General features: G+C 40.7%; 1 protein-coding gene across 1 annotated transcript in view; it reads right to left on the bottom strand.

Moving 5' to 3' along the window:
- Nucleotides 1-475: 475 nt before the first annotated feature.
- Nucleotides 476-14581, bottom strand: part of SCIN (scinderin) — a gene marked incomplete at its 5' end in the record, with an annotated part of 14967 nt that continues 861 nt past the window's right edge. Inside the window, 11 exons of the mRNA XM_009699294.1 lie at nt 476-735; nt 1684-1744; nt 3078-3155; nt 4891-5012; nt 5489-5666; nt 6190-6360; nt 8807-8897; nt 9082-9203; nt 10378-10593; nt 10786-10874; nt 12651-12783. Of these exons, the coding sequence (XP_009697596.1) occupies nt 602-735; nt 1684-1744; nt 3078-3155; nt 4891-5012; nt 5489-5666; nt 6190-6360; nt 8807-8897; nt 9082-9203; nt 10378-10593; nt 10786-10874; nt 12651-12783 (1395 nt within the window). The remainder of the gene's footprint in view (nt 736-1683; nt 1745-3077; nt 3156-4890; nt 5013-5488; nt 5667-6189; nt 6361-8806; nt 8898-9081; nt 9204-10377; nt 10594-10785; nt 10875-12650; nt 12784-14581) is intronic.

Raw genomic sequence — 14581 nt, forward strand, 5'->3', positions numbered from 1 at the left:
GGTACTAACAAGACAAAAAAACATGTTAAGCACAGCTTTCTCAAAGTACCCATCACTATTGACCCTCTGGAAGACACAGTTCCCACCCTGGATCAGGCATCATCTGAAATTTTACATGAGTGAGTGTGGCAATATTTTGGCCTAGTAAGTAAATCAGGTCCAGTGTTACCCTTCCAAGAGATGTAGACTTGGTCCTTTAGCAGGCCAAATTCTGCACAATATTATGCTGACCTTATTCTATAGGAATTTCTGTGGCATTAGTTTGGATTTTTAAGTGAATGCAGAATTTGGCCCATCTTAGCACATTAAAATAAACTGATCCACAGCTTCTGTTTGAGGAATCAATAGATTAAACAAAGTATTGGTAGCACTTTCCATATTTAGTACAAGAAAAGCCCCACTCACCCCATGTGACCAGTTTACAATTATTTATCCTTTCCAGTGCTAAGAATTTCTAGGTTATTCACAGAAATACATCAAAGCTCGGGAAAGCGTAACAACAAATGCATCATATTGTTGCATAAGCTTATGCTTAAAAATACTAGAAAGTAGCTGGGTTCTGATCATTCTTTGGCTTGAAGCTGGAGCCTCCTTGGATAGATCAGTTCTTCCATTTGTTGGAGTCCCAAGCCAGGAACCAGCCTGTGAATGTCGGAGGTTCGTGCCCCTGCTTCATGATTACAATGGGGGTCCCCTTATCTCTGCCTGAAGGATCTGTTTCAATATAGCGTTTGGCTAAAAACAGAGAGGAAGTGAAACGTCATATATTAGGTCATTCCTTTGGTATAAAAATACATTAAAAGCCCTAGTGAAAGAACCCAGGGCTACTATAATACGGTATTCCATTAAATTATTTCAAAGGCAATGAAATGATCTGATTTCTCCCAGCTGCCAGTGAAGGAATTTTCCACAAGGTTAAAACAGAGGGATTGTTGCTCTGATCAGTTTGTTGCCGTACAGCTGGGTTTTGGCTCTTGAACAGGAGAAAGAATTTGCTGGTGCTGTGCAGATGCACAAGCTTCATTCCCAATTTCCCTACGTAAAAGCCAGTATAGTTCCCCTTGACATCTCAATGTGACATCAGTACATATCGGAAACACGGCTAGGTAACCCTAGCTGCTCCAGGGAAATATCTGCAAGCATTTTTAGCACAAACTTTGTCAGAACAGCTCAGCTATGTGAAATCACACCAGAGATGACATGCAATTTTTCAAGGAGGTGTGCTCCACCTGAGTTGTCTTGATTTGTTCTGCAATTGGAATCTCCTTCTCCAAATTTAAGTCAGTGAAGGGTGGCAGCATAAGGACTTGAGGCTTTGTTGGCATTCCTTTGGCTATATACATTAGCATAGGGTACAGCTAAGAAGGGATCGCCTTTTAAATTCTCTTTTCTGTGCAGTTTCTTTTCATGGAGCTCTCCTATATATTCTTTAAAAAGCTCTGCAGCCTAGTAATGCTATCTTGATTAATTTTACCCTTCTTAAACTTACAGATAAGAAAGATACAAGGAGTTTTAATGCACATTTAAAGGAGAAAATAATCTTCTCCAGGATTAAATCCTAATAAGCTAATAACCCTTTTAAACACTGTAAACGTAACTAGATTTCTTCTGATAATTTTTTCACTTCTTTAAGTAATATTGATGCTACTTCATTCAGATTTCTGCCAAATTGATTTGATTTACCAGATTTAACAGATTCCTGTTGCTCAGTTTCATTAGCATCCTTCCCAATCCAGACAAAAACCTGCAAAGAGAGGAGACGAAGATACAGCTCCCATGTTGTTATAAGTATGTTGTGTACAGCAGGTGAAGTACAAAATAGTTGATTCCACCAAGAGAAAGAATATACACTATGAAAAGACTGCAGAGGTACACGGCTCTCACAAACAATCTCACAATCCATGATTTTTTTTTTCCCTTGTGAGAAACTGTAGTTCTATCCTCTGAAATCTCACTGCTCTCTTGACACTGGAAGGCCAGAAATTTATGGACTCTGATGAAAGGAACTCTAATTACTTTTCCCATTATATCTTTTACAGTTTGCCAAGGAAAATACTCTTTAGGTACACGCAGAAACGCTGAACAGGAGCTGTCTCTGGTTTGAGCTCTGCGTGCGCATCAACGCTTCTGCCCTGTGATCAATGCTACCCAGGGTAACTGCTAGATAACCCACTGAATAACCAACCCAAACACCAGAGCTTTGATCTGCAGTCCCCACACTTTTTTTTTTTTTCTGTCAAGGATCCTTTTGAAAACCAGTTACACATCCTGGACTTCTTACCTGAGTCAGTATGCCCCAACCACTTTCCATCCAGCTCTTCCACTCACCTTCCCCCATCACTCCTTCCCCCATGGACCTTGGATGTTCCTTCTCATTTCCAAAAACGTCAGCCTTTTTTTTCCTTAAGGGTTAGGCTGAAGAAGACAACTAAAGCGTGGGATCTGTAGCCTCCTCCCCCTTTCCCTCCAAGGGGAGAGGAAGAGTAGAGAGAATGTACTATGAGAAACAGATGTGCCCTCCGCACCTGCAGTGAGTTTGCCTGTCATCCAAAAAGGCCTCAACATTTTCAGTTTTCAGTGAACCTGGGAGAATGATGGAGATTGTTTCTGTCACTCTTCACCCAGTTCTTCTGAAGAAATCTGTGTAAGGGTCTAGTGTTTGTCCCCTTCTCTAGTAAGACTTTTTGTAGGTGCTGCTGCTATGTGGATTTTGTGGCTTCTGAATACCTTTTATGCAATAACTGTCTTTTTTAAAATCAATAAATTTTATTGATAAACTCAAGAACATTATTGAGAGCCTTTCAGAACACTGCCAGGGCTTATACTCTTGCAGCCTCCATTGGTTTTAATGGGAAGTGCCCACCACGGTCTCACATTATGCTTGGAAATTCAATCATGTATGTTCACACTAGCACATCATATAGCTCAAAAAATATAGCTCCTTCTGGTATAATTTAAAGAAAACAAAACCTCTTCCGTTCTCACAAAGATGATTTTTCCTCTCATCTTATGATCTAAGTGGTTAAGAATATATTATCCTTGTTACCACAAAAGCAGTGGTCACGTACACAGCTTACCTGCTCCCAAGCATCCAGCAACATGACATCATCTTCAGCCAAATCATCCTGAGTGAATTCACCTGGGACCTCCTCAATCTAAAAGGGATATTATGTTTTGTTGTTTGTTTTTTTTTTTTTTTTAATGATTTATCAAGATACTCTGATTTTGCACAGACCAAAGATATTTTTAAAAGGCTAACTCCAGAAACTATTGTGCAATTCTTTTTGCTCCTAAAGGGTCAAGCCCTAAACTGATTTGATGAATGTGTCAAGGGTATTTCACTGAAAGGAACAAAACATATAATTGCATGTCCTATAAAATCAGCTCTCAGTTTGTCAGAATGGCTAGGATATCCTCAAGCGAGGCAGAGGTTTACATTGTAATTGTGACTATTGTTAGATTGGGATCGAGGCCTGCCAGAAGGAAGAGACAGGGAAGTTTCCATAGAGCACCTTGTACCAAGCAAACTAAATCAATTGGCTGCTATCAGCTGCTATATTCATGCAGCTTACATTCATTAATAAGGAAAGGAAACTGCTTTGGTTTGCAGTGGGTGAGCCCAGTGATGAAAGACACACCCAAGCAAACTTCCCAGTCACTTGACAGTGGGACATCACCGTCAACTGAGCCATCAACGATTGGTCCCCAAAGGCAAGACAGACTGCTTCCTTCTTCCATGGATGTGCAGGCAGATAGGAAAGCAGTTTAATCTTATTCTGTATAAGAAGGAGAGAGAATAATGTATCTAGTGGCCATCCCTCTGCTTTTAAAGGACTGTCCAGTGTTTGGCGATGCTTGGTCATGTATGAGTGCTAAAGTGATGGTAAGCAGATGGTGCTAAAGACATTCCTTCGCCCAACCCTGTGTTATGGCGGCTAGAAGGTCAGAGTGATCTGACCTACCTCTTCTGGTGAGCTCCAATGGTGGTGATTCTGTTATTAGAGAAATGCTACAGGAAAGAGGGGATTTCACAGAACTTGGAGGGAATTTAAAACAAAAACCAAACAAGTGCATAGCTCCCACTAGACTATTATAGAGAGGTTGGTTCCTATTACTGTATTTCACAGGAGTGTTTTAGGAGCCTGTTAGAAGAATATACTTTACTACTCTCATAAGATTTTAAAGTCCTTATTAAAGGGTCCTATTTGTTTTATCCCTCTCCAAATGAATGAGCTGTGCCTTAAGGAGACTGCAGAGCTGGCAGCCAACTATGTCCCCTACCTAAAAATTAGTGCATCCTTGCCAAACAGTGACACAGTGTTGCCCTCCCAAAATACGATAAGTAATTAAGCCTGAATCACAGGCTTAATACCCAGTGCACAGCTCTGGGTATTTCTGCTAAGGAAATAGGTCTCCCGGCCTCCTTGAACACAGGCCAGTACCTTAGAGGCATAATTACATGTCTTAAATCTCTATGGAAAAATTCAGACTGCTAGGGATTTTTGGCAAGGGAAATGTCTTTTCCTCATCACCACTATCAAACACGTATGGGGCAAAGCACTGACCTCAGTGAAATGATAGCAATCTGGCAATGCTCTGCAAGAACACGTTTGCTTTTGGCTGGACAAACACCTTATCTTTTTGCATCTGCAAGCCTCTAGTCCCAGGCTGGAGCAGGCTCTGCGTGCAAATTTCTGCAGAATTAATTCTTCTGTCTGTCCTTCGCTTTTGGATTGATTTAAAGCACCAAACGTCAACTCCCTAGCTCTTGCCAAGCACAGCTAACTAAGCCAGATCCCCAAATTCATTTAATGTCTGCCGATTCCCAAGGCAAAATATACCAGAAACAATATAATTAAACAGAGAAGAAAGTATCCCTCATATACTCACAATAAATCTGCCAGTCTTATTAGAACAACCAAACAGGCGAGGGGGATGATCTTCAGCCTTTGTCAAGAGTCGTGATGAAGTCTGATATTTTTTTTTGCCTCCAAGTGCTTTCCAGAATTCCTCTGAAATATACAATATATAATTTATTCAGAGGTGGATTTAACATTTGATGTTTTAGCTTGTTAGATACTGTTTCAAGAATCCCCAAACAATATCTTGCTGTCTCAAAGATGAGTGCATTTTCTTACAGTTCTTCCTGCAGTTTGTCAAAATAACAATAAAAATATCACTTGCAGACCTAGAAAGAGCAATGCGCTATGTCTTTCTCCCCTCCTAGGCGCTCAGGGTAAAGAAAGGACCACACTCCTCTGCAGCTCCTGCTGCTGTTCTACAGACATCCAGGGCATCACACTGCTTGTGCATCAGCCAGTTCTGGATGGATCTCCATGGTAAGGTGAGGTTGGGTTTTCAAAGTGAGAGAGCGAGCATATGCTTCTGCCTACAAAATATATGATCTCAGAAACCATTTAGGCTGTATTTCCATGCAGTGCTGTGTATTCTCAGGTGCCTATTAGCAACCATGTGGCCTCATACTAACCGGGTTCCTGGCCTTCATTAATCTTAGCAGTCTGGCATTTAAGAACGCTGGCAATGTATTGAGCTCCTTGTTCCTCTTCTTTGTTTGCTCCTTTTCCTACCCAGGTGTAGCCAGAGTTGTTTGGCAGTTTCAGAACAAAGACATCATTAGAATTTAGTGACACTGCGTCAACATCGACCTAGATCAAAAAAAAATTGTTTTATTCTTCATATTTTCAAATAATGTGATCACTATTTTGCATGTTCATATAAAATGTGTAGATAGATATTAATCAGCTATGCTTTTTTCCTTCAATTTACTCCTAGATTTATACTGATATAAATTAGAGAAGAACTTGACTTGAGACAGGGAACTGACTTGAAGGGCAGAACTTAGGACTGTTTGGTAGCAGGAAAGACTATCTCATAAAGTAGGAAAGACTGTCTCGTAAGGGTTGCTGATTTCTTGTCTATTCTTTGTCAGCTGACTGTTTGCTACACATTTTCTTATAGTTTCCTCTGAAAGATGTAGATGGGTTGCAGCCAGTTACAGCATATTCTCTTTGATTTATTAGATGGGTTGGTCACATAGAGCAGTGGATTTGATTTGGAGTTCTGCGTTCCTACCAGATGTGACTACCCAACAAGATTAGTCGGAGAGGCTCGTGGCAGCTATACCATTTCCCATGGGGAATAGTTGGTTTACTTAGCAGGTGACCTTACCTCCGCAATCCTAGTAATGGCTGCCAGGTTCCTGCGGATTTGGAAGAGTCGTGTGGGTGGAGCAGGTTTCTGACCTTCCTTCTTGGATGTGCCATCCTTGTAGACAATAAGTGGTTTGTTTTTGAACAAGCTCAGTAAATGTGCAGGCTCTTTGCCTTGGCTGACTCGGATCTGTACATACGTAAAGAAATGCAATAAAAGAAACAAAAGGACACATGTAGTTATTTTTGGTCTTTGTTGAATAGCATCGGGGATGTTAGCCAATAATGCTAAGTATGTTAGCACGAATGAGAAGTGGCAAGCTGAGAAGATCTAAAAATATAGTTCCAGACACATTAAAGTTTGAGCATTTGTGAGATTTTTTGTCAATCATGCTGACACAAAGACAAGATTCAAACTTCTAACATAATGTTTGGCTGATTAAAATGGCTGCTATCTACTGTAATAAGAAAATTACTCTTTTTCAAAAGAACTGTCATTTCATAGAGTTTTGTAGAGTGACTTAATTCCCCTGAAAAACTATCTTGGAAGTTTAGGAGCCCTATATTTTGGCAGAAGAGAACAGTTATTCATCCTGTTCATTATTTCTATGTGTATTTTATCTGCAAGAGGATGAAAAAGATGAGCATACATCTATCTTGCGGAGGGTAACGCGGATGACAAAAATTAACTTCCATTACAGATGCAAAAGATGTTACTGCAATCTCAAAAAACCACTGTGTTATGACGAACGACTATTTTTAGGTTAATGTATCATAAAAGTTATTTGTATACAACCGTTTAGTCTTCCTTTATAACAGTACCACCCACCAAGGTGGAGGGCTGCGACTCCTTGCCTTTCACTCCCGGAAAGAAAGGGAAAGAAAGGGAATGAGGCATGCTGTGTAGCCAGCAGAGGAGGAGAAGTGGAGAGCCCCAGCCCGGCGAGGCGTGGGGCAGCCGGTGGTGTGGGGAGCAGGGGCTGGTGCTTTTGCCTATCTCACCGCTGGACAGACTGGTACAGTTGCCTGGTAGGGATACCCTAGGACATGTATACTTGTAGGTGCCAAACTGCGGCAGGATTTTACAAATGGAAAAAACAAAACAAAACAAACAAACAAAAAAAAACAGACAAAAAACCCCCAAATTCCCCCCAAAAACAAACCCAGAAGAAAAAAATCTGCTGGCGGAAACGTATTCCTGCAAAACAAACAGGGGAGCGGCACTTTAACAGTGCCTTGTCCTGTAGTGCCACCTAGTGACCACAAATAGTACCTGTAAACCCTTTCAAATCATGCTAATACAGACCGTAAGTACAGACAATATATTCTAGGTAGCCATGTACATGCATACAAATGCACACATGCATGTATACATATGTGTGTATATACACATACATATATATATACACACATATATTCCTAGATTCATTGCAGGCTAAAAGTACTTTTAAGTATCACATCCATTGCAGATCAAATGGATCTCCTTCAGCTTTAATAAAAAGACTTTTTAAGCACATTATTATTGCAGTTTTTAGTAGTAATATTATTATTACTGTAACATTAGTATTGGCCTTAGGTATGAGGCAGGACCATATTGTGCCGGACTCTGTCCAAATATAGAACATGTGTTAGGAATATTTCAAGCAGTAATTACCTAGAAGTGTTCTAATCCTTCCTTAATATAATTTCAATCATAAATCATAACTGATTAATGGCTAAAAAGTATGCTCTGCCATCTAAATTAACTGTACCTTGGTGGGTGGGGGAAGCCCTTTAGTAATTAAGAAATGGGAATCACAGAATTATCTCCTACTGCCTAGAAAATCTCTGTCTGTCCCGTGCCATTTTACAGCTCTAGCTTTTCTGGGAAAAGAGGAGACCTCTCACCTCTCCATCTACCCACCGCTCCTCATTAGTGATGAAAGGAGAGCAGACATCCTAGTCATGCTAGGACTAGCTTATCTCCTCACACCTTCTAGCTGCCAATGTCCTGCACCTTGCCTTGCACACCCCATTTCTGCAAGTGAGGATGTGTATCCTGCTTTCATGGAGCTGCAAGCACTACAGGATGGGAAAACCCAAGTTACTTTCCTCACTAAGGTAGGGACAAACCAGACCCTGTCTCACAGTTCTGGCAGGCTCTCTCTCTCCGTTCTGGCTGTCACGTGGCTTTCATATCTCTCAGTTCTGGCCCTCTAAAAGTCAGGTGTCTTGTCTGGGCTAAACATCACAGTTTCCTCCGTAGTCAAAGAGGACAGGGGAGGTCACACAGGGCTATCGCCCTGTCAGACACCTGCTTCAGGGTGAGTTGCCCTGGAAGGATCTTATCATTTGGTCTCCACTGACCTGCAAGACTAGGCAGGACTAAAACCTAATTTTTAGACAGTGAAAGTGGAAGGAAAGGAAAGGCAGTTTTAGGTTGTGTTAGATCTGTGTTCTTTTGGACATCTACATTCAGAAAGGATGAATCAAATGGGAAATCTCTGGTGACTTTAAAAGGAGCCCATGGTGCTTGTCTCAATACAGACTATGAGCACTCGATCTTCCCAGTCTTCAAATGCTACCTCCTCCTTTCAGTTCTCATTGAAATTGCATATACTGCATGCTCTGTTGAATTTTATCCAAAAGACACTAACTTGCACAGCCTGACCATTCAATAACTGATCCAGCTGAACAGTCAGAAATGCAGATGCAGTCAGTTCATCTTTTGTAGTATGGGCTCCTTGCCTAAGGAAGACAAGAAGAAAGACAATGGTTAAGTCTGGTTTCAGAATGATCAAGAGCTTATACTGCATGACAAATGCACAGTAAACAACCTTGCATTTACGCATGGTTCTACTCAAAAGGACATAAAGTCAGCATAAAATAATATCCACATGCTGGATGTCTGTGCAAAGCCGACCAAACATACCATGTGTAGATAATCTGCCCTTTAGGGTAAGTGTAGAGGATAATGTAGCAGTCACCACCGTAGAACTGTCCGTATGTCTCAGGTCCCACAGGAACTCTGCCACTGCTTTCCACACGCCAGATCTGGGGAAACAAATCACTGGAGAATGCTGAACTTCATCCTGAGACTCTTCAAGAAGCAATTTACTGTGTCATCCCTTGAGTGACCTTTGTTTCTGTTCCCAAGTGTTACGGAATAAAACCAGGAAGGATTCTTCATGAAGTAGATAGATACACCCTGTGCCCACTGAATGAATGAATAATGACCATCAACAAGCCATTGCAGTACAGTTTTCTTTGTCTTGATGCCACATGATCACCTCATAATGCTATGTTGAACTTACTTTCTCAACATCTTAAGGTAACAATATGACATGAATGGCTCAATGTTATGATTCATCATAGAACTATCCTATCATTTGGGAGAGGCACACTGCAGTCAGATAACACACTGTTAGGCAGATTTCTTCCTGTTTGATTCACTACAGCCCAGTTAACAACTGCTCTCCAAAAACATACTGCTAAAATTATACAGCAAAAAATGCTTCAGATCTAAGCTGCTTTGGCTCAAGCCAATAGACCTTCTCAAGTATGAGGTTAGAAATCTAGAAAATACACCAATGAGACTGTAGGTATTTATCCCTTCTTTTTCTTCCAGAATCCCAACATGCAGACCTGTATTCAACAGGCTGTGTTGGTGCAGTGCCCAACCAGCCCTGTGTAGTCCAAAGATATCCCTGCAGTGGGATATGGATAGATCTAGAAAGACTGTACACTCATCTTTTCCTCTCCAAATCCAGGCTACCTGAGAGACACACTAGAGACAAAGAAGGTTCCTCTAGAAAGCAGATTGGATACATTCATAAAGACACAGAATGAATTTCTGACTCCAAGAGCAAGTCTTCCTATTCCAGATTTCAAGCTAAAAGTTCTTCTTTAGGCCAAGGATCATATGTAAATTATATCTTTAAAAGGTACTGTGTAGAAGGGGAAATATTTCTGCTGTTTGATTTCTACTGATGACTGGTACAACATCTTTCATAAGCACCAAAAAAAATGACCCAACATACAGCTGACAAAGAGGTTCACTTTCTACTTCAAAGTACATTTTCTGATCATAGAAGTAACACTGCCACGAAGGTAGTGTTACTCTACACAACAGTGTAAATGGCAAAACATAACAGTAGCAGCCTATCCATTACAAGTAACAGAATACATCAGGTAGGTGGGATACAATTTAATATAACACAAAAATTACCTCTACTTTCCCTGAACCGTCATCTACCATGTTATGCTGGGCAGCCATTTGTGGAGACTCGTGTAACTTGGTAGCATCAAATTCAATGGGCTCAATTTTAGCCACTCTCTCTGTGACATATACTTTGCCAAAGCCATCGCTTTGATCTTTATCCTTCCAGTCTTTGAAAAATTGTTTGAAAATTGGCGTTTCACCTCCTTCAGGAAGGACTTGAATCTGAAATGAAGCAAGACACATGAAATGGAAGGAAAACAAAACTGACACAGCTACTCAAACAGAAAGTTGTCTGAATTGTATGTTAGTGAAATATTGTCCTTATGTCTTATAAGCCCTTAAAATTCTTTTTTGTGGATTTAAAAACAAAGTCTTTAACAGAGCTCATGCTTTCCTGGTATCATCTCATCGCACCTGTGTGTTGGCAGGATAATTCATCTGCTGTATGAATTGTTCAGCATTCTTCATGGCAGCTTTTCTCTCTTGTGGGTTAGCATCTTTGCCTGGATAAAACAGAAGGATAACAATACATGGGAAAGGGCAATGAGCCCACAGATCCTGCAAAAACAAGATGTCCTTTAGCCAGGTTCTCTTTGACATTGCTCTTGCCTCAGTCTTGAACACAAGTGCTGGACATAGCATGAACAAGAAGATTCACACAAAATCGAATGGCCAAAACAGTACCTCAGTGGCTTCGAAAACAGTTAAAATAAAAATAATAATAAAAGAAAGAGGCATTCTTTTTTGCTTACTGTATGTGTTTCTGTCAAAAAAATGCTGTTCATAATATCTGCTTGGTTCAAGGTACAAGAACACCTTGGCTCTTTTCTCTGAATCCTCCCTTTCTGGGCTGCAACATGGTCAACAAAGCTGCTGTCCAGAACTGCCTTCACTTCTTCAGGCAGCGCTGCAGCCGGAACGGAAGAAACTCCCATTTCGTCCGGCTGGGCTGTGCAATTTACCACCACCCTTCCCCATCCATTGCTCCTTGTTCAGCCTTGCCCAGCGTTAGACATCTCTGAAAGTCTCTGTGGCATGATATTGTCTATCAGGTCTGTGTCCCAGCTGGCTGTCAATGACTACACTCCAAAGACCTCTTAGTCTGATAAGATGCTGTGATAAGTTATTCATTGTATTCCATTTTGAATGAGACTATTAGCAAAGTAATTCACACTCCTCAGCTTAGTGGTCTGAAGATTTCCTGCAGAGATGATAACTGCAGCCTCCCAGTGCAAGGGTGAGACTCGCAGACTAAATGGGTTTTTTCCACACGTTATTGTTACCACGAGTAGCAAAGTGAGGATGCACAGAGGAGCACATAGGGCCACATTCAAAGGGCCTAAACTCTATTTTCCTTATTTTATGCTTGATCCTATTGGCTTAGTTCTTCTAGGAGCTGTCAGGTACAGAGTGAAAACCAGGAATCAGGGGTTCAGGTAGACCTTAGGCCATCTGAGCACAATGCTCCCCAAATGCTCTCTTTTAAAGGATGTTTCTCTAACTGCAAATGAAGCTTTCAAGCAAAATGCTTGCAATGCTTCCTGGACTGACTTCAGCATTTGGCAATTGCATCAGTTAATTATTTGCTATTGCACATGGTAAAAAGAAATGCAAACGCCACAGAATAATTAATACACTGCCTCAGACAAAAAAGGGGAGATACTCAGTACTGGATGCAATGGCAGCACCACAACAATCAGCTACAAGGTGTCCAGACCTAATTGCCCAGTAGTAGTGTTCTCCTGGGAAATGTTCAGTAAAAGCAATTGCAGACACTCCTACAAGCATTGATGATACACCAGAGAAATATTCACAAGAAAAAAAGAAGCATCAGAGTATTTGCAAGCTTATGCTTTTAGTTGACGCCTGGGACACTCACCTTTCAATTTCACACCTCTGTGGAGCAATGTATGGAAATATAATATCTACCCATTATCAAACCTTCAGTGTCCAGATTTTGTCCCAGAAGATAGGCATTTGATGACAATATATACAGAACTTGTAGAATTCTTTACATTTGCTTTGTAATTGCCACTTAGATAAGCATTTAAGCACTGAAGCTTACAGCTACCTCAAAAAAAGCCAGGATCCTTAGACAGGACTCTGTCTTGAGGCCCTTACCTAAGTGAGCAATCCTTGTCCACTGACTGCACCGAGAACTGTATGCAGGGTACTATGTCCAGCCAGTATTAAATCCTGCTAGTGCCCCAAGGGTGTTGTGTTGACTCCTTAGATATGTCCATGTAGCTTCTGCATTTGCAATAGAAGTGATCTCCTACCTTTCCACACAAAGATCTTCCTTGCAGCACCATTATCCAAAATGAAGCACTCCTCAGACAAAAGCATAGCCATGGAGAAGGGGTTTTCCTCTGCAACCATGGACACCTTCATGGATCCACTTGAATCTGACACCTAAGAAAGCAGTAATTTCAAATTTAGATCAACTCTAGCTTTTATAAAGAAATTAATTTTGGCTTCAAAAATTACTATAATTGGTCGCCATTCCTATATAAAAGGCTATATGAAATTTGTGGGCTGCTGGAAAGTAAGGTAGGCTAATGATTTTTTGTTTGTATGTTTCATTTCATTTTACATCCAATAGAGGGAGATGTAGTGTTAATTTTAGTGAGTTTTTTGGATCCCTGTCTCACAAATTCTTAAAATAAATCTGTTTCTCTTCCACTTTCGATTCAACTGCTCATTCAGTGAACACCTCACCATTAAAAATCCGTTTTTTCTTCAGCCCCTCCTATATGCTCAGCTGAACTGGTGAAGTCCCTATGTGTCATGCTCTGCTACCAAGCAACCCGCACTGAAGCCACAGGTACACATACATGCTGAACAAGAGCATTTTAAATGGTCATAAAATAGTCCTACAATGATATTAACAAGTGAAATACCTACTTTTATAACCTACAGTTCTTTAATTGGAAACTGTAATATAAGACTTGCTTTGTAATCTCTACCACCACTGTAAGTTCATGTAGATCTTTAAAACCTTTTAAAATTCACTCCTGCATGTCTGAGAAGACCAGTTATTACTACTGAAAAGAGGTTATTACTATTGTAATAACTTTTCTAGCAGTCTTTATTTCCTTTTATAATTAATTTTAAATGTACCATTGTATCTTATCTTGTATATTATGGAAGCACAAGATGGAAATTACCACTACATACAATAAATAAAAATCAACTATTATACCTACTGCGGGGGCTCACCATAGACCTGTGTCTTGCCTTTGACACTCACTGTTATATTGCAGCACATTTAAATTTAGCTAATAGAGCTCTGTTAGCAGGACCTGTGTACACAGAGGAATTTATTAGATATCCTCAGAATTTCCCAAAAGTTCTTAGCATTCCAAAATTCACTGCAAGCACTTTTCTCTAGTATCATCTTACTACAATGGTCCTGATCATACATGCAGGCCTTCTTTTTCATCTTTTTTTTTTTTTCCTAAAACCCTGCTATAAAGATAAATATGTGCCAGATTTTTTTGGCAAGAATGGAATGACCAATGGGAACTAAACACAGCACATAGACAACAAGGACTAAAAATGGCCTTGTAACAATAATCACCTCATATAGGCTTCTTGTAAACCCCAGCCCCACATATGGGTAGGGGAAGAATCACGTAACAGGCAGGGAGGGAGGTGGCTCCATCCTGCTGTGGTCTGGGGGATGCAGGAGCTGCGGAGGGAGCAACTCACCCTCTCTCACACTGCACAGCTTGGAAGCTGCTGTAGATGGCACCTGAAAGGTCACAAACTTGGGGATCCAGCAGCCCTTACGGCTGTCAGAGTGTTGACACTTGTTGACCAAACTCATCTTGTTAGGTGACTATGGGGAAGGGAATAAAGTACACTGTATGCCAGTGAAAGATTCTTTTCTGTCACACAAGGCAACCTCATTGCATGAGCCAGAGCACAAAGTGCTGAAGAGATGGGCCAGATCTCAATGCTAATGAGAGCTTGTAAAAAAAATACTCTTCTTGTAGTCTTCAGGAGAAAATAATCTTATTTTATTGGGAAGGGGGAGGATAAAGTCTTTTCTAGGTTTCATAAAAAACATCCCCCTTTTCCAAATACTTTCTCACTTCTTTTCTCAAGTGGGAGAATATGAAAGAAGGGGGGGGGGGGGGAGAAAAAACAGGCCTGGGAATAGTTTGGGGTTTTTTTCAGAAAAAAAAAAAGTTGGGGAGCCTTGTAT

The sequence above is a fragment of the Cariama cristata genome, unplaced genomic scaffold (genome assembly GCF_000690535.1).
Source record: "Cariama cristata isolate BGI_N322 unplaced genomic scaffold, ASM69053v1 scaffold35354, whole genome shotgun sequence".
Lineage (NCBI taxonomy): Eukaryota > Metazoa > Chordata > Aves > Cariamiformes > Cariamidae > Cariama > Cariama cristata.